The following is a 19,218-nucleotide window of genomic DNA, read 5'->3' on the forward strand; positions in this document are numbered from 1 at the left end:
TAACATAACGTTTTTACCTTGCTAGCAAAGGCAAAATAAGCAAAATCAATATTGATATCAGTATTATTTAAGTCTGCACATTAATTATGATTGAAAAAGTTGTACACTGGAATAATTACATATACATATCAGAGACTGCCAGCTTAATTTCTGCATTAGTAGAGACAGAGAGGCTGAGGGAAAATGAAATGAGTGACAGAGCAAAAAGTCATGTGAGGGGTTCCACTTATTTATGCAAATCTAAGGGAGATGGCCAGAGTGAAATACAATACATTTAACAACTGGTGTTGCACAGCCTGAGACTAAGCTGCTGTAAACCACACGTCAACAAGAAGGCCCTGTGGGGTCTTCTACCTGGCAGCAGGCACCCTTGCCCTCTCAACTTCTAATCTGATGTGGCAGGGCTGATGCTCTCTTTGGTGTGGGGACCCTGGTGCAGGACAGGACCAATTTGCAGCATAAGCTGTTCGGGGATGCTGACTGCTACTTCCTCAAGTCAGCAAGGCAAGGATTTTGGTTTCGATTGTTTTGGCCAAATTTTACAGACAGAAAAAGGACAGTGAAGGACTAGAAGATAAGTACCCAGAGGGAGGAGGATTCTGGCGTGGTTCAACAAAAAAGGCTCATGTGTTAGTGGAAAAGGGCTGGTCAGGTCACAGAAAGTAGCTACAAAAGGAATGCACTTTTAACCCAGGCACTGTGTCAAGGATCCCTGGCTGATTCCCCTGCCTCTCTCATAAGGATACCAGCAATGCTGGGTGGTTTCCAACTGTGGAACCCAGTTCCACTGCTGGAACCCAGCAGGCAGAGTGCCATGGGTGTAGCAGCACGTGGCTTTATTCTGTGCAGTGTCTGTGTGCCCTGTGTGGGGGTCTGTCTACCTCTCCTTCCAGAAAGTGCATTTCCTCAGGGACTGGGTCATGATTCTGCTCCAGCTTCCTCATTCAGTCTGTCCCTGTCCACACATGAGAGAAGTCTCTTTGGATTTCTAGCACTTAAGAGCATGAATTTTTAGGCTTCTGTAGGTTTTCTCGTAATTGAGGGATTTCTATGAACACTGATGGAACTTTTGTAAAACTATTTTTCCGTTCAAACAACTATTACACAAGTCATTCCATTTTATTTTAAAGTTCAAAAGGAACAGCCAAAATGTAACGAATGGCTGACACTCGGTAGCAGTTTTAGTAGAAACATTTCTGTTTTACACACGGAAAGCTATCACACTGGGGCCTAATTATGTCATAGTTTTCAACAGGTAGTTCTTAATGGCAAGGCAGTTATCACACATTTAATAAGAAAAGGAGCTAACTAGGTGGACTTGGGTGTTTGATTATCTATTTAAGCATGTAATTACATTTTTCAATATAATTAGCAATAAAATTGAACATGTAAATTAATAGATGTATTTCTCTACTTAAGCAATTGTAATTCAATGCAATACTTTAGATTGGGGCATTATTTCTCAACTGATAGCCATATACCTTCATTATTATTGTTTTTCTTAATATTCTTTCTGATAACAAAATATATATAATCAAAGGACTGTTTTAAACAGATGTCAAGTTTGGTGTAATTATATTTTGATTAATTTAGATAAAATTTATGGAAGCAAATACTAATATTCAAATACTCCAATTCAAAGAATAATGGGAGGTCCCCAGCAGTCCAGGGAAACAGGCCCAGGTTCAATTCCTGATCAGGGAACTAAGATCCCACAAGCTGCATAGTATGGTCAAAAAATAAAAAAAACAAACAGAAAAACAAATAAAATCAAACTCTTACCAGGCTATTGAGAATCAAACCTAGCATTTTTCTAGGGCTATTTTATCAACTGATATTGAAAAGGGATTGCAAAATATTTTATTAAACTAGAGTTCTTATTTTTAACAAATTTTTATATAGAATTCAGTTAAATCAAACTTTAAAGGAAATGAAAAACAAAATTTAGCATTACTATTAAATAGCATTTTTTCTTCCTAAATGGTAATTTTCAGTGTAAAATTAAAACTATTCTTTACATATTTAAGAGGTTATGCTATTTTTCAGGTATAAATGATACTACAAACAACAGGTCAATATAACACCTCTTTCCAGTTACCATTATTTCATTGCCTATAAATTCAATATAGTGCATGTGTGTGTGTGTGTGTGTGTGTGTGTGTGTGTGAGAGTCACTCAGTTGTGTCTGACTCTTTGCGACTCCATGGACTGTAGCCTGTCAGACTCCTCTGTCCGTGGAATTCTCTAGTCAAGAACTGGAGTGGGTTGCCATTCCCATGTCCAGGGGATCTTCTGGACCCAGGGATGGAACCCAGGTCTCCCGCACTGCAGACAGATTCTTTACCATCCACATTTGGGGCTATCTCCTGGGGATTATCATTCCCTTCTCAGATCAACACATGGTAGTGTCTTTCCAGAAAGGGATAATGCCATAAAACTTTTCCTCTAAAGCCTTTCTCCCACCCTCCTCTGCCTCTGTCTCTCTCCTTCCTTGGCTTTAGAGAAGCAAGATGCATGGTTCCTAGAACCATGAAATTAACTCTGCCAAAAATGTGAGAGAGCTTAGAAGCAGCTCCTTCCTCAATTGAGCTTTCAAGAACACAGCACTGGCTGATCCTGTGATTGAAGACTTGACAGACCTAAAACAGAGGACCCATCTAGGTTACATCTGGATCTCTGATCCCTGGAAAATGTGATACAACAAACACGGGTTGTTTTAAGCCTAGCAGTGTTTGGTCACAGCTGAGAGAGAAGGCCCAGCAGCTTAGGTGTGCCTCCACTCTCTTCCCACGGGACCTCCTGATCCAGCCCTTAAAAAACTTACAGACAACTAGTTTAACTCTTTGCTTATTCTTGAGGATAAGCTCTTTGTTTAGCAACCAGAGGGTTAACATTGTTATCTACATTCCTAGAGTCTTCAGCTGCCCTCAAGTTGCCTGTACTGGTTATCCCATTAAAGTGCCAGCCCTTAAGGAAAGCACCCAGCCCACTTCATTCTCACCTCTCTGTTACTGAGGATGATGACACAGTAGCGCGTGTGCATGCCGAACGGGAGGAAGATGAGCTCCAGGCTTGAGGTCCCTTTCGCTGCCAGGTGAAGAGTATGTGTAGAGCAAAAGAACTCTTTGATGAAATTGGACTTAATTGCTGCCAAAACATGAAATAGGGCTTGTTTACATATTTTGCAAGTGCTGTTCAAATAAAGCAGCTGTTTCAACTAGTGATTAGAGTTTGGGGATGAATTTTAAAAGTGTTCAAAGCATTAGCACACAAAATTAGATGACACATTTGTTAATGTAAGTGTGGGGGACCCCAGTTCAAGCATAACACAATAAAAATGTGTAATTATGACCTTCTATTAAAGATTCCTTAAACAACAAAGGGAACTTGACTAGTGTTTAAAATCAGCCTGGCTATACACAGAAACATAGACAGCAAAGAGGACATTCCAGAATCTGCAACTTTTTTTGTGGACTATGTAATGATTCAAATTATAGGGTGTAACAAACAGCTTAAACTGGAAATAAAGGCCTGTATGTGTATATATTTATATCTATTAGTTGTTGTTGTTAGTTTTTAAAACATATCCACAAAGCCCTCAATATTGCTTTGAATGTGGAGACATAGTGGTCCAGTCTTAGTGACTTGATCCCAACGCAGAGTATACTAGATTGCTGCAAAATCAAGCCATGTGACTTCTGACACTAGGTCAGAAAATGTAATACAACTTCTTAATCATCTCTCTTTCCTGGTTCACTTGCTTTCAGAACCAAGCTGTCATTCTGTGAAGAAACTTAGGCCACATAGAGAGGCCACATCAGAACAGCGTCCAGAACAATAGTCCCACTCTTGATCTGACTGCAACTGCCTGAGAGACCCCCAAGCAAGAGTCACCTAGATGAGGCCAGTGACCCCTGAAGTGTGAGAGATCATAATATAAGGCATTCTCGTTGTTTAATATCACTACATTTGGGATGGTTTGTTCTATAGCTAGAGAGCAGCACAACAGCCCCATATCGATTTTTCTATCCATTATTCTATCCACATTTTCTAAATGTACGGTTAGTTATTTCATAAAACACAGTAAATCTGTCATCTCCTTAACATTTTAAACATGGTGATACCTGTCACCCCAATTGGTTTAAACAGTACAGAATAAGCCAAAAGAAACATAAGCGTCATTTATTGAAATACATTTAATGTACAGGTGAGGAAACTAAGACTCAGCAGTAAAAAGCAAGACATGAACAGTTTCCCAAAGGGTCATAGCAGAAAAGGCTGAGGACCAACACCTCGAGCTCCCATGTGGCCAGTAAGCCCCAGGGCTTGCTGCTCTGTCTATAGTTGTGACCACTACTTATTGAGTATTTCATTTCATTTTATGCTCAGTATATGAGAATAAGACACGAAAACAAATATTTGTAATTGTAGCACTCACAGGTTTTTAAGGCATTTCGGTCCTGGGGATGACGCTCAGGAATATCACATCCACTGCTATTCACAGCAACACTGTCATAAGGAAATAGGAAAACACCATCAATGACACTCAGAAATAATACTCCATATCTTAATTCAATCTTAAACTTCCTTAAAAATCATGGCCACCTACAACATGATAGGTGAAAATCACAAATGTACTTCATGGATCATTTTGATGTTTATGCAGTTTTAGAAATTTTAAAAATAAGAAAAACATGAAAAGGACACTAACAATCATCCATATTTTCACCACTGCTTTTTAAAAATTTATTTATTTATTTATTTTAATTGGAGGCTAATTACAATATTGTAGCTCACCACTGTTGTTTTTTTTTTAAAAGGTAAAAACAATTTCTTTTTGCTTAAAAATACTGTAGAGAAGTAAACACATAATAATAATCAAAACTCAAATCCTGATACTTCAAAGTAGGTGGTCTCAACTAAGGACTACATAGGTAGTCTCTCCAAAAATGGTTCTAGAACTTGAAAAAATTATCTTCTCTAAGCTAATTGCACATTTGCTTCTTTCTCATACAGGTAGGAGGAGACTTGGACAGCTGTTTAATCTTGTGTTGTATTTTTGCAAATTAATTAGCAAATCACAGCCCGAAGCAAGTGCCTCCCTTGCAAATCTCCATGTCTTCCATGACCCATCAATTTCCTCTGATTTGCTCCTCTTAGTATCCACGATTATTTTGCTGTCAATTAGTATCTGGGCTCTAAGATACTGTTTGCTTGATTTTTTTCTGAGAATATAAAAATCTTATATTTTCTCACCTTGCCAGGTGATTTCTATGAATTTGAAGCTGTAAAAATATACTATTTTTAAGGAATGTTCTTCCAACCATATCCATTCCTTTTCTACATTTTCTTTTCTTTACACCAGACTCTTAATAAGGTTATTTACCACATCTAGTCATTATTCTGTGCTTTGTTCTACTCACAGGCATTCTGACTAGCAGTTTTAGCAATATGCTTTTTTTTTTAAAGAACATTTAATCAGTTCAGTTCACTCACTGAGTCGTGTCTGACTCTTTGCGACCCCATGAACCACAGCACGCCAGGCCTCTTTGTCCATCACCAACACCCAGAGTTCAGCCAAACCCACGTCCATTGAGTCGGTGATGCCATCCAACCATCTCATCCTCTGTCGTCCCCTTCTCCTCCTGCCCTCAACCTTTCCCAGCATCAGGGTCTTCTCAAATGAGTCAGCTCTTCGCATCAGGTGGCCAAAGTATTGGAGTTTCAGCTTCAACATCAGTCCCTCCAATGAACACCCAGGACCAATCTCCGTTAGGATGGACTGGTTGGATCTCCTTGCAGTCCAAGGGACCCTCAACAGTCTTCTCCAACACCACAGTTCAAAAGTATCAATTTTTTGGCACTCATCTTTCTTTATAGTTCAACTCTCACATCCATACATGACCACTGGAAAAACCATAGCCTTGACTAGATAGACCTCTGTTGACAAAGTAATGTCTCTGTTTTTCAATATGCTGTCTAGGTTGGTCATAACTTTCCTTCCAGGGAGTAAGCGTCTTTTAATTTCATGGCTGCAATCACCATCTGCAGTGATTTTGGAGCACAGAAAAATAAAGTCATCCACTGTTTCCCCATCTATTTGCCATAAAGTGATGGGACCAGATGCCATGATCATAGTTTTCTGAATGTTGAGCTTTAAGCCAACTTTTTCACTCTCCTCTTTCACTTTCATCAAGAGGCTCTTTAGTTCTTCTTCACTTTCTGCCATAAGGGTGCTGTCATCTGCATATCTGAGGTTATTGATATTTCTCCTGGCAATCTTGATTCCAGCTTGTGCTTCCTCCAGTCCAGCGTTTCTCATGATGTACTCCTCATGTAAGTTAAATAAGCAGGGTGACAATATACAGCATTGATGTACTCCTTTCCCGACTTGGAACCAGTCTGTTGTTCCACGTCCAGTTCTAACTGTTGCTTCCTGACCTGCATACAGGTTTCTCAAGAGGCAGGTCTGGTGGTCTGGTATGCCCATCTCTTTCAGAATTTTCCACAGTTTATTGTGATCCACACAGTCGAAGGCTTTGGCATAGTCAAGAAAGCAGAAATAGATATTTTTCTGTAACTCTTTTGCTTTTTCGATGATCCAGTGGATGTTGACAATTTGATCTCTGGTTCCACTGCCTTTTCTAAAACCAGTTTGAACATCTGGAAGTTCACAGTTCACGTATTGTTGAAGCCTGGCTTGGAGAATTTTGAGCATTACTTTACTAGCGTGTGAGATGAGTGCAACTGTGTGGTAGTTTGAGCATTCTCTGGCATTGCCTTTCTTCGGGATTGGAATGAAAACTGACCTTTTCCAGTCCTGTGGCCACTGCTGAGTTTTCCAAATTTGCTGACATATTGAGTGCAGCATTTTCACAGCATCAACTTTCAGGATTTGAAATAGCTCAACTGGAATTCCATCACCTCCACTAGCTTTGTTCATAGTGATGCTTCCTAAGGCCCACTTGACTTCACATTCCAGGATGTCTGGCTTTAGGTGAGTGATCACACCATCGTGATTATCTTGGTCATGAAGATCTTTTTTTGTACAGTTCTTCTGTGTATTCTTGCTACCTCTTCTTAATATCTTCTGCTTCTGTTAGGTCCCTACCATGTCTGTCCTTTATCCAGCCCATTTTGCATGAAATGTCCCCTTGGTATCTCTAATTTTCTTGAAGAGATCTCTAGTCTTTCCCATTCTAATGTTTTCCTCTATTTCTTTGCACTGATCACTGAGGAAGGCTTTCTTATCTCTCCTTGCTATTCTTTGGAACTCTTCATTCAAATGGGTATATCTTTCCATTTCTCCTTTGCTTTTTGCTTCCCTTCTTTTCAGAGCTATTTGTAAGGCCTCCTCAGACAGCCATTTTCCTTTTTTGCATTTCTTTCTCTTAGGGATGGTCTTGATTCCTGTTTCCTGTACAATGTCATGAACATTGAATACTTTTATGTAATTTGAGCACTCGATAGATACCTGAAGGCTATGATAGACATAGTAGATAGATATTTCCGCATTTATAATAGAGACTATACAAAGAGTGGAAAGAACAATAAAAAAAAAGCTTATTTCTCAATGTACCACTACAATGCCATCTCTTCGCTAATGGAGTTCTGGGTAGAATGTCTGATTAAAATCCTTAGATATTCTACAAACCTCATTTTGTTCAATACATGCAATCACTAGCCCTTCAGTCATGTGTTTTTTTTTTTTTTTTTTTTCATTGTGAATAGAAAAGCAGAGCAATTTGGGCTTCATCTCTTTTTTCTTTTCTTTGCCTATTTTGTTGGAGAACAGCTAATGATGGTGCCTTTTGAACAAATCAAAGAGCTGCCTTATCCACAAAAAAGAGTCTCAAAACCAGAAAAATTGAGCTACCTGTATTACTTAGAATAAAAATACATAAAACATTTTACAGACCTAAGAATGTGATGGACTTGCTCGTAAAGCTGATAATTATCATGATTAATTCAGAGACATAAGAAAATAATTTAATAAAATAATCTGGCTAAAGAAAATTCTATTTTACCTGATCAATGATAGTTTGGATCACAATAAACTGTGGAAAATTCTGAAACAGATGGGAATATCAGATCACCTGACCTGCCTCTTGAGAAATTTGTATGCATGTCAGGAAGCAACAGTTATAACTGGACATGGAACAAGAGACTGGTTCCAAATCAGGAAAGGAGTACGTCAGGCTGTACATTGTCACCCTGCTTATTTAACTTATATACAGGGTACATCATATGAAACTGTCAGTCAAGTAATGGGATATTTTCTGCTAATTTAGTAATGGGTTAAATCAGGGTGTGTAACCTATTAATACTTATCAGGTGGAAAGGGATGGCACACTATTTTCCTCTGCAATAGTGGTATATAGCTCTTTTCAAGCTCAAATAATCAAAATGATATTGAACTGCTTCTAGTCAGTGAAAGGCACTCAGTCATGTCCAACTCTTTGCAACCCCATGGACTATACAGTCCATGGAATTCTCTAGGCCAGAATACTGGAATGGGTAGCCTTTCTCTTCTCCAGGGAATATTCCCAACCCAGGGGTCAAACCCAGGTCTCCCACATTGCAGGCGGATTCTTTACCAGCTGATCTACAAGGGAGTCAAAGCATGAATAAATCAGCTCCAAGAATGACTTCCTTCTCAAGTTTCTCCATCAGGGAAGGAAGATCTTTCTTATAAGCTTTCATACTTCTGGGCTGGCATTCAGGGCTACATCTAAATCAAGCAGCAAATTCTCTGGCTCAAGTCTAGTTTTTATGACTCACAGGAAGGAAGATAAGAGAATCAATTTTTAGATTCATCCCATCCTCCATGCGTCCTGGAGTTGATCAAAATCAGATCCCATGGCCATGTGGGGGGCAGTTAAAATAGAATGTTTAATGCTTTTTGTACAACTTTGGCTCCTGAATAGCTGAGAAGTCTCTAAAATGAGGGGTGCTAACCTGTCATACAAAGAGAGAGTGATCTGTGAATTTAAATGGGGAAAAGATTTCCACCATTATGCCTACTGACTCTTAATAGCAATTGAAATCAAATCACAGTAGTATTAGCTGTACACAAGTATCTTTATATCACATTTCACTTCTTGCACATATATTTAGCTATTATTTATTTTCACTGCTACTTTTAAAGTGTGGTAGTTATCTCTACCAGTAGCTGTTACTATGCATTGTGTTAATGAAGTATATATTTTAATATACTACAAGTTTCAAATATTGATATACAGTACTCTACTAGACTATTACTTTCCTCTGTGCTATGGACTGAACTGTATCACCCTTAAATTCTATGCTGAAGTCTTAACTCTCAAAATGATTGTGTTTGAAGATAGGGCATGCGTGCCTGCTCAGTCACCTCAGGTGTGTTCAACTCTCTGCAACCTTATGGACTGTAGCCCGCCAGGCTCCTCTGTCCACGGGATTCTCCAGGCAAGAAGAGTAGAGTGGGTTGCCATGCCCTCCTCCAGGGGACATTCCTGACCCAGGATCAAACCCATGTTTCCTGTGTCTCCTGCATTGCAGGTGGATTCTTAACCACTGAGCCACCAGGGAAGCCCCAGAAAGGGCATATGGTAAGGTAAATAAGGTTATATGAGGCCATAAGGATGGGGCTTTAATAAGAAAGAACTAGCATCCTTATTAGAAGAGAGACCAGTGAGCTCACCTTCTCTCTCCATGTGTACACAGAGAAGAGGTCATGTGAGCACACAGTGAGATAAGCCAAAAGAAGAGGCCTCAGAGTGAAACTTAACTTGCTGGCACCTTGGACTTTCCAGTCTCCAGGACGGTGAGAAATAAATTTCTGTTGTTTAAGCCACCCATTCTGTGGTATTTTGTTATGGTAGCCCAGGGAGATTAAGGCATTCTGTAATCCTTGTTATTTATTTTATGTGTTTGTAAAAACACTATTTTTTGAAATAGAATAGGCTTCATCAGACTGCCAAAGAGCATGAAAACATTAAAACCAGGTATGAAATCCTAATCTAGAGCAAGAGGATCACGGCATATATATATGCCGTGTATATATATACAGATGTATATATCTTAGTATATACATCTGGTTTTTGAGTCACCCTACTTTCCTTCAGACTTGGCGAAGTCTGTTACTAATTATTCAGTGTAGTAGAATGAAATATTTTAAAAATCATGGCTCTCCAAAACCCAGCTTTTGGGGGGGATTTTGGGGCCAGAATCGGGACTCAGAAAGATATCTCTACCGGGACCTACTTTCATTTGGGTTGGCTATTCTGGGCCTAACTCTTCTAGGAACAAGGATGAATGATGAAACCCCTAAGTTCACAGAGTACGTGGTCTGCCATGCAAAGTAACTCTATAAGAAATGAGTACAAAGTAGAATGGTAAACACTTCAACACCTCTTCAACTCGAACTCACACTTTCCTATGCTAACCCTGTAGTCCATATTTATAACCAAATGCCTTGTAATTCTGGGCTTCCCTGGTGGTTTCCCCTCACCTGACTGTCCCCTACTCCCCCAAAGCTTCTGCTATTCCCTCTTCCCATGATCCTTCTACACTTGTAGGAGAGTTCTCCCCTTGTTCCAGATTCTGGCCATCAGATCGTACTATTATTTCAGATCCCAATCTGTACATGATAAAGGAGAACATGGTGTATGCATGGAACAAAAGTTACCAGGACCTCATTTTTCTCCAACAGTGTCTTCTCTTCCACATAAATCACAAAAGTATCTACATAGTGATATTCCTTGCCAATCAGCTCATAGAACACATGCAAACACACACGTGTGTGTGTGTGTGTGTGTGTGTGTATTATTTTCTCAGTATAACACATACTACTGAATGCACTCTGCCCTATACAACTGTCTCCATTTGGGTAGATTTTTTTTTCTTCTTCTCTGCTTGATGGCTGGCAACCTTAGGGCCAGATCTGTGACTTATTTATCCCAATACTTCCCCAGTACTAAAAAAAATGCTTGAGGTGCCACTTAGTAAAAATCTATTAAGTGATAAATAATTCAATGCTGCTGGAAAAAATAGCAAGTCATATCACTGAAGGAAATTATTTACAAAGTGCTCCTTTCTGAGCACTGTTGATCTATCACTCAATTTTAAAGTGTGACTAAAATCAGTCTCCTGTCCTGATTCTTTCTGATAATTCTTGGGATTTAACTAGAATAAAAAATTCTTAACTGCTCTTACTTGTGCTTATGGATCATGTTCCCATAAAGCAAAATATGTGATGAATATAGTTTCCTCATGCATGTGCTTTCAAATGTATTGTTTTATATGTATGCATTGCTTAAGAAGAGCAGTTTACAGAAACATTTTTAAAAAATTTTTTCTAGGAAATCATTTTTTTTAATGCCACCTGAAAGATAATTTCAGTACTTTATGTCTCATTTGAGAACAGATTATTTATCATGTGGGGAGACATTGACTGAAGTGACTCTGAAGAGGAGCATCCATTAGTATGTGCTAGGTCATGCTATAGTTAACAACCCCACATCTCAGTGGATTAACACAATAGTTTACTTCTTGCTCACAATACATGTCCATTCTAGGTGGAGAGAATACACTCAGAGTTCCTTGGTGAAGGAGGCCTCCATTCCTAAATGTGCCTCTCTAATTGTAGCAGGGAATGGGGACAGGAAAAATTACTCACTGGGTCTTAAAGCTACCACTTGAAAAAACAGTCAGCACTTCTCATATGCCATTTGTGTGTTCATGCAGAATTTTAACATTAGTGGGGAAGTGCAGTGTGTGCACTAAAATAGGAAAAACAAGAATATTTGTAAGGAGCTCTAAGGAAAAAATATCCAGTTAGCTTATGGAGATTTTAAAATACTTTTTTTGTTCTCTTAACATATGTAACATATATAACATAAGAGAACAAAAAAAGTGTTTTTAAAAATCTCCATAAGCTAATTGGATGATTAGACCTAGAGACCAGGCCACAGAGCAAGCCATCAGGACCCCAGAAGGAGCTACAGCAATGCTTCTAATAAATCTGTTCTGAATTGTCAGAGAAGCAGCCTCTTTGGTGAACTTGAGACGATTTGATCACAACTCAATGTATGAATTAGCAGCTCAGCTGTCCGTATCAGTGCTGAAATGACATACCAACGACCAGCCCTTTTCCTTGAGAAACTGTGTGTCTCTAGCCTTTGTAAGTCTTGCCCTTGCTTTTGGTCTGGGAGACAGTCTTTACAGAGATGCACAGGAGTAAATATGCAGTATTTTAAACTAGCAGCTCTAATTTCTTCTTTGAGAGCTACTCTGCCAAAGCCTGACTATGCTCTCCCTGACCCAGTGCTCAATGTCACTGCATCTTTATGTTTCTTTTCTCACAGGAAGCTTTGAAAGATGAATTAAGACAGTACAGTGTTATAAATACAAATGGAAGAGCCTATATGGGAAACAATGATCAATAAAGTTTGAGACTGTGGTAGACATACTTCTTAAGTGATACTTCAGGCTGAGCTGGGATTGTTTTGGATGAGTATTTCCAAAGTTTCCTTCCTTTTCAAAATTAAATTATAAATGCTTTCATACTTGTTCAATTTTGCTTTTGATTTGAGAAGCATAACATAAAAAAAAAAGATATCTTTACCTGAAGCTTGAGAATCTATGGCTTCAATAATTCTGGAATGTTAGGTCTAACTAAAACCATTTCAGAACATTGTATGAAAAAATCATGGTAAAATCTGGATACAGAATTTCCAAACTGTGTTCCAAATTATGAAGGTGGACTCACTTTTGCTTTTCATTAAAAGGATCTAACTTTGAGTTACTTCTCCTCACAGGTTTCTACAGCATTTCTTTGAGAATTGGCTCTAGTTTAATTAGAATACTATAAATACTTCAAAAAATGAAGATAATGGCATCCAGTCCCATCACTTCATGGCAAATAGATGCGGAAACAATGGAAACAGTGAGAGACTTTAGTGTCCTGGGCTCCAAAATCACTGCAGATGGTGACTGCAGCCATGAAATTAAAAGACACTTGCTCCTTGGAAGAAAAGTTATGACCAACCTAGACAGCATATTAAAAAGCAGAGACATTACTTTGCCAACAAAGGTCTATGTAGTCAAAGCTATGGTTTTTCCAGTAGTCATGTATGGATGTGAGAGTTGGACCATAAAGAAAGCTGAGTGCCAAAGAATTGATGCTTTTGACCTGTGGCATTGAAGAAGACTCTTGAGAGTCCTTTGGACTGCAAGGAGATCCAACCAGTCCATCCTAAAGGAGATCAGTCCTGAATATTCATTGGAAGGAAAATTCCAGTAGCTGATCACACAAGTTCCCAGCTGAGGTCAGACAAGGTGACACTGGGCTTTTTTGTTTCTGCTCTCCAGCTTAGATGAGCAGAGGATGGAGACAGTGGGGGTCAGTACAGAAGTACAGAAGAGCAAGCTGCTCTAGCTCTGAGGTGGGAGGACAAGGTTTAAAACCCTCTCTGGCACCTGTCAGTGGGACTGCCTCAGGCAAGTCATTTAACACTTCTGAACTTTATTTTCTCCGTTTAAAGTAAAGAAAGTAGAATCTACCAGGTTGGGTTGTTTTTAGGATTTATAATTACAATGTATATGGTTATATATATTTCTCCTCAGAGGAATGGTGCAATACTCACTAACTGTTTGTGGCAATTTTATATACCATAAATACCATGAATAATGGGAATCTATTGTATTTAATAAAGTGCACATGTATTCAATTTTCATGTCCATACACCTAATAATACATAAAGAGAATAACAGTGTGAATAATATAAATAATATATATAATATAATTTAAATATTTCAAGTAAATGGAAACTACTATGTAATTATGTAACAAATTTACTTGAATGTTAATTTCTCAAATTTTTTTCCTGAGATAATCAAGCGCATATACAGAAATTTACCCGCGGTTCAAGAAGTCAACAGATTCTTCAGCTTCAGTTAATTGGGATGGCAAAGAGATAAATGTTGAGGATTCCACCAGAATGACACTAAAATACATGAAAAAAGGATTATGACTCAGATGACCACAAAACATTCTTCCTTTAAATCATTTCCATCTATCATAAAATATAATTAGAATCAGAATAAATTACAGGTCAAACAGTTCATGTACTCTCATTTAGTAACTCAAAACATGTTAGAAATAAAAGATGTTGAATGGAAATAGGTAAAAAAATGATATTTTTATATGTAAAGTCAACACTGAATTCTTATAACAAGGAAACTTAGAGCAAAAATGACCAACCAAATTATATTCCAAAAAGAGGAAATTATTCATTGACCATAATACACTGTCAGAGTTATACATATTTAATAATTTCTAATTTGGACTTCCCAGGTGACTCAGTGGTAAAGAATCTGCCTGTCAATGCAGGAGATGTGGGTTTGATCCCAGGGTCAGGAAGATGCCCTAAAGTAGGGAATGGCAACCCACTCTGGTATTCTTGCCTGGGAAATCCCTTGGACAGAGGAGCCTGGTGGGCTACAGTCCATGGTCACAAAAGAGTTGAACACAACTTAGCAACTAAACAAAAACAAAAATCTTATGTCTAGAAAAGAGAAATATTTCTCTTAGAAGCAGACACGAAATTTGGGTACCTAGTAAAATCAATGCGTTGATAATTATGCCATCATCTGGAATCAAGCAGAAATTCAGTCCTTCCTATATAAAAAAGGTCATTCCTTCAAGAAACAGTTATGGAGACCCCATTACATGTTAGGTGTAGGACTAAGTACTGGTAAGTACAAACATGAATATGCTATCTTCCAAGCCTTAGGTTAAATAGATGGGGAAACAATGGAAACAGTGAGAGACTTTATTTTGGGGGGCTCCAAAATCACTGCAGATGGTGACTGCAGCCATGAAATTAAAAGACTCTTGCTCTTTGGAAGAAAAGCTATGACCAACCTATACAGCATATTAGAAAGCAGAGATATTACTTCGCCAACAAAGGTTGGTTTAGTCAAGGCTATGGTTTTTCCAGTAGTCATGTATGGATGTGAGAGTTGGACTACAAAGAAAGCTAAGCGTAGAAGACTTAATGCTTTTGAATTGTGGTGTTGGAGAAGACTCTTGAGAGTCCGTTGGACTGCAAGGAGATCAAGCCAGTCAATTCTAAAGGAAATCAGTCCTGAATATTCATTGGAACGGCTGATGTTGAATCTGAAACTCCAATACTTTGGCCACCTGATGTGAAGAACTGACATAATTGAAAAGACCCTGATGGGGAAAGACTGAAGGCAGGAGGAGAAGGGGACGACAGAGGATGAGATGGTTGGATGGCATCATGAACGCAATGGATATGAGTTTGAATAGGCTCTGGGAGCTGGTGATGGACACGGAGACCTGGCGTGCTGCAATCCATGGGGTCGCAAAGAGTCAGACACGACTAAGTGACTGAACTGACTGAAGCCTTAGGTTGCCCACAATGTAGTGGAGGATAGTGTGGAAATGACACCCTAGTGGCAGGGTAAAGATTTCATGAAGAGTCATTTCAGGAATGCCTAATTCCTCTTGCAGAGTTGAACTGAATCTGTACCATACTGTTAAGAACAGATTTATCTAAACTTAATTTGTTAACAGAAATCTTTTTTATTATGTAACAGTTATTAAGATCTCACAATACTAGCTTGATAGTGGAAAATAGATCAGTAATAAAATCAATCAAATGTTTTAGTCTAAAAATACACACACATTCATGAACATGCATACACAAACTAAAAAGCAATACATTTATATATCTTAATGTTTGAATGTTGGTATCAGTTTTTGTCTTTTTGGTTTAACTTGTTATTTCTGATGCCTTCATATAAGGGTTGTAAAGGATTTTATAAATATTAAATACTAAAAAGTTTTAAATAAGACAAAATTAACTGTAAAAAAATGTAAACTATGAATGATGAAAGTTATGTATCAAACTGGAAGAACTGCTTATATAAATTTACAGTTAAGCAAATGTAGGAATAAATCCTCTCCAGAGAGCAATTTATATTTAAAGTCATGCACTAAATTCTCATTTAAATTTCATAAAATTATGAGGCAGAGAACATTTATAACATTTCTTTATATTTCTATAAATCCATGGTGAATCATTGGGCAATTTATTTTGGGAATAATTTGTTCTGGCTAAAAAACAATCACAAGCATAATGGTATTTGACACACAAATAAAAAGACTAAACCAACATAATAAATATTAGATTTTTCATATACTATACATGTACCATTTTGAGATAAAATAGCATTCTGTATGCTTCTGTTTAAAAAGTCCCAGCTTAATTACAATGAACATACTTTCCTCAAAATAGATATATTAACTTTAAAAATGAAATATAAACTGCCATTAACACAGAAAAAGATCCTGTTTGATTACTGCAGTTTCTAAATCAGTGGTCCTAACAATTCAACATGCATTATTATCATCTGGAGTGCTTGTTCAAAATGCAGATTCCCAAGCTTCTATTTGTATGAATTCTAAGTTAGTAAATCTGGCATGGGCTCCATTGAGCTCTTCAGATGTTTTTTAAATAGCCTGTCTATGGGTTAAACTCTGATCACTCTTGAATTATACCAGCACTGCTTTAACATTAATGTACAAGTAAATACTCTGGAGATATTGTTCAATGCAGATTCTGATTCAACTGCATTAGAGTGGGCCTGAGATTCTGGTTTTCTAATAAGCTCCCAGGTGATGGTGATTTTGCTGACTCAGAGACCACATTGTGAGAAGGACAAGATCAATTAAAACAAAAAACATATTTTAAATAATAAAAACAGGCCACTAGGAAAACAAAAGCAGGGAATGGTTTAGAATAACCATTTTCACACCTATATAAAACCAATAAAAACACTGGGAAAAGTTGTCCAAATTAACTTTCTCAGAATTGCAGCTAACTAAAGAAAAGTTTCATGGATGTCATGTATGGATGTGAGAGTTGGACTGTGAAGAAAGCTGAGTGCCGAAAAATTGATGCTTTTGAATTGTGGTGTTGGAGAAGACTCTTGAGAGTCCCTTGGACTGTAAGGAGATCCAAACAGTCCACCCTAAAGATCAGTCCTGGGTGTTCATTGGAAGGACTGATGCTGAAGCTGAAACTCCAGTACTTTGGCCACCTCACGCGAAGAGTTGACTCATTGGAAAAGACCCTGATGTTGGAAGGGATTGGGGGCAGGAGGAGAAGGGGACGACAGAGGATGAGATGGCTGGATGGCATCACCGACTCGATGGACATGAGTTTGAATAAACTCTGGGAGTTGGTGATGGACAGGGAGGCCTGGCGTGCTGCGGTTCATGGGGTCACAAAGAGTCGGACACGACTGAGTGACTGAACTGAACTGAACTGAAAGAAAAGCTTGCAGCAATCTGAATGGTGTTTACACAAGAAAAGATTCCAGGGACTTCCCTGGTAGTCCAGTGCGTAAGAATCCACCTGCTAATGCAAAGGACACAGATTCAATCCTTGGTCCTTAAAGATCCCACATATCAGGGAACAAGTAAGCCTGAGAGCCACAACTACTGAGTCTACATGCTTCAACTACTGAAGCCTGTGTGCCTAGAGCCTGTGCTCCTCAACAAGAGAAGCCATCACAATGAGCAGCCTGTGCACCGCAACTAGAGAGTAGCCTCCACTTGCTGCAAGTAGAAACCACACACATCGCACACATGCAGTAATGAAGACAAAGCAAAAAAAAAAAAAAAAAAAGCCTCCAAACCTTAGTAAGAACAGTAGAGTTTGCAGCCTTGTGATTTTTATGTTGTAACTCCCCTCCTCTTCTCCATAGCTCTGCAGTAGCCTTGAATACTAACTGCTTGCAACCAAGGTAGCCGTACAAAATGTTCAGGCTTGCTGCGACAGGTAGGAATAGACTGAGGTTGGAGCTCTTCAAAAAGAAGTCCCATCCCTGATCATTGTTACTGTGCAACCTGTCTCAAAGCTCCCTAGAAGAACTCAATATGCACGGTGTTGCTTTAATCTAAGCAACTGACTCAAAGGAAAATAACTATCGCTAGGATGTTTGTTGAAAACAATCAGTAACAATTATGCCCGAGGTTACCATAGAAATTGGATCAAGTAAGAGCCTGAGAAAACATAAAAGGAAGATCTGGAGACAAGATGCCCATAGGGGAAATTGCAGTCGCTCAGTAGAGTCCCAAAATATGTCAAGGACCTTCAGTCCCACTTACAGAGATACCTGTGGTTCAGTCACTAAGTCATGTCCACTCTTTGCGACTCCACAGACTGCAACACGTCAGGCTTCGCTGTCCTTCACTGTCTCTGGGAGTTTGCTCAAAATTATATCCACTGAGTTGGTGATGCCATCTCAACTTGCTACCCCCTTGTCCTCTTGCCCTCAATCTTTCCTAGCATCATGGTCTTTTCCAATGAGTCACCCCTTCTCATCAGATGGCCAAAGTACTGGAGCTTCAGCTTCAGCATCATTCCTTCTAATGAATATTCAGGGTTGATTTCATTTAGGATGCACTGGTTTGATCTCCTTGCTGTCCAAGGGACTCTCAAGAGCCTTCTCTGGCATCACAACTCAAAAGCATTAATCCTTCAGCACTCAGCCTTCTTTATGGTTCAATTCTCACATCTATACATGACTACTGGAAAAACTGTGGCTTTGACTATTCAGACCTTTGTCGGCAAAGTGATGTCTCTGCTTTTTACTATGCTGTCTAGTTTTGTCATAGCGTTCCTTCTAAGGAGCAAGCATCTTTTAATTTTGTCGCTGCAGTCATTCTCTACAGTGATTTCGGAGCCTGAGAAAATAAAATCTGTCACTGTTTTCAGTTTTTCCCCATCTATTTGCCATGAAGTTATGGGACTGGATGCCATGATCTTAGTTTTTTTAATGTTGAGTTTTAAGCCAGCTTCTTGACTTTCCATTTTCACCCTCATCAAGAGGCTCTTTAGTTCTTCTTCACTTTTTGCCCTCAGAGAGGTAGAGAGGTATCATCTGCATATCTGAAGTTGATGATGTTACTCCCAGCAATCTTGATTGCAGCTGATTCATCCAGCCTGGCATATAAGTGAAATAAACAAGGTGACACTAAACAGCCTTGACGTACTCCTTTCCCAATTTGGAACCAGTCCATTGTTCCATGTCCAGTTCTAACTCTTGCTTCTTGACCTGCATACAGATCTCTCAGGAGTCAGGTAAGGTGGTCTGGTATTCCCATCTCTTTAAGAATTCTCCACAGTTTGTTCTTTTGCCATT

The 19,218-nt window shown here is 38.7% G+C and overlaps 1 protein-coding gene across 1 annotated transcript in view; it reads right to left on the reverse strand.

Annotated features, from left to right (window-relative positions):
* Positions 1-19,218, reverse strand: part of CFAP47 (cilia and flagella associated protein 47) — a 479,971-nt gene that overhangs the window by 214,416 nt on the left and 246,337 nt on the right. The window contains exons 40-42 of the mRNA XM_043897451.1: positions 13,899-13,985; positions 4,439-4,509; positions 3,002-3,147 (exon numbers count right to left, since the gene is read on the reverse strand). Coding sequence (XP_043753386.1) covers positions 3,002-3,147; positions 4,439-4,509; positions 13,899-13,985 — 304 coding nt within the window. The remainder of the gene's footprint in view (positions 1-3,001; positions 3,148-4,438; positions 4,510-13,898; positions 13,986-19,218) is intronic.

The sequence above is a fragment of the Cervus elaphus genome, chromosome X, assembly GCF_910594005.1.
Source record: "Cervus elaphus chromosome X, mCerEla1.1, whole genome shotgun sequence".
NCBI classification, from domain to species: Eukaryota; Metazoa; Chordata; class Mammalia; order Artiodactyla; family Cervidae; genus Cervus; species Cervus elaphus.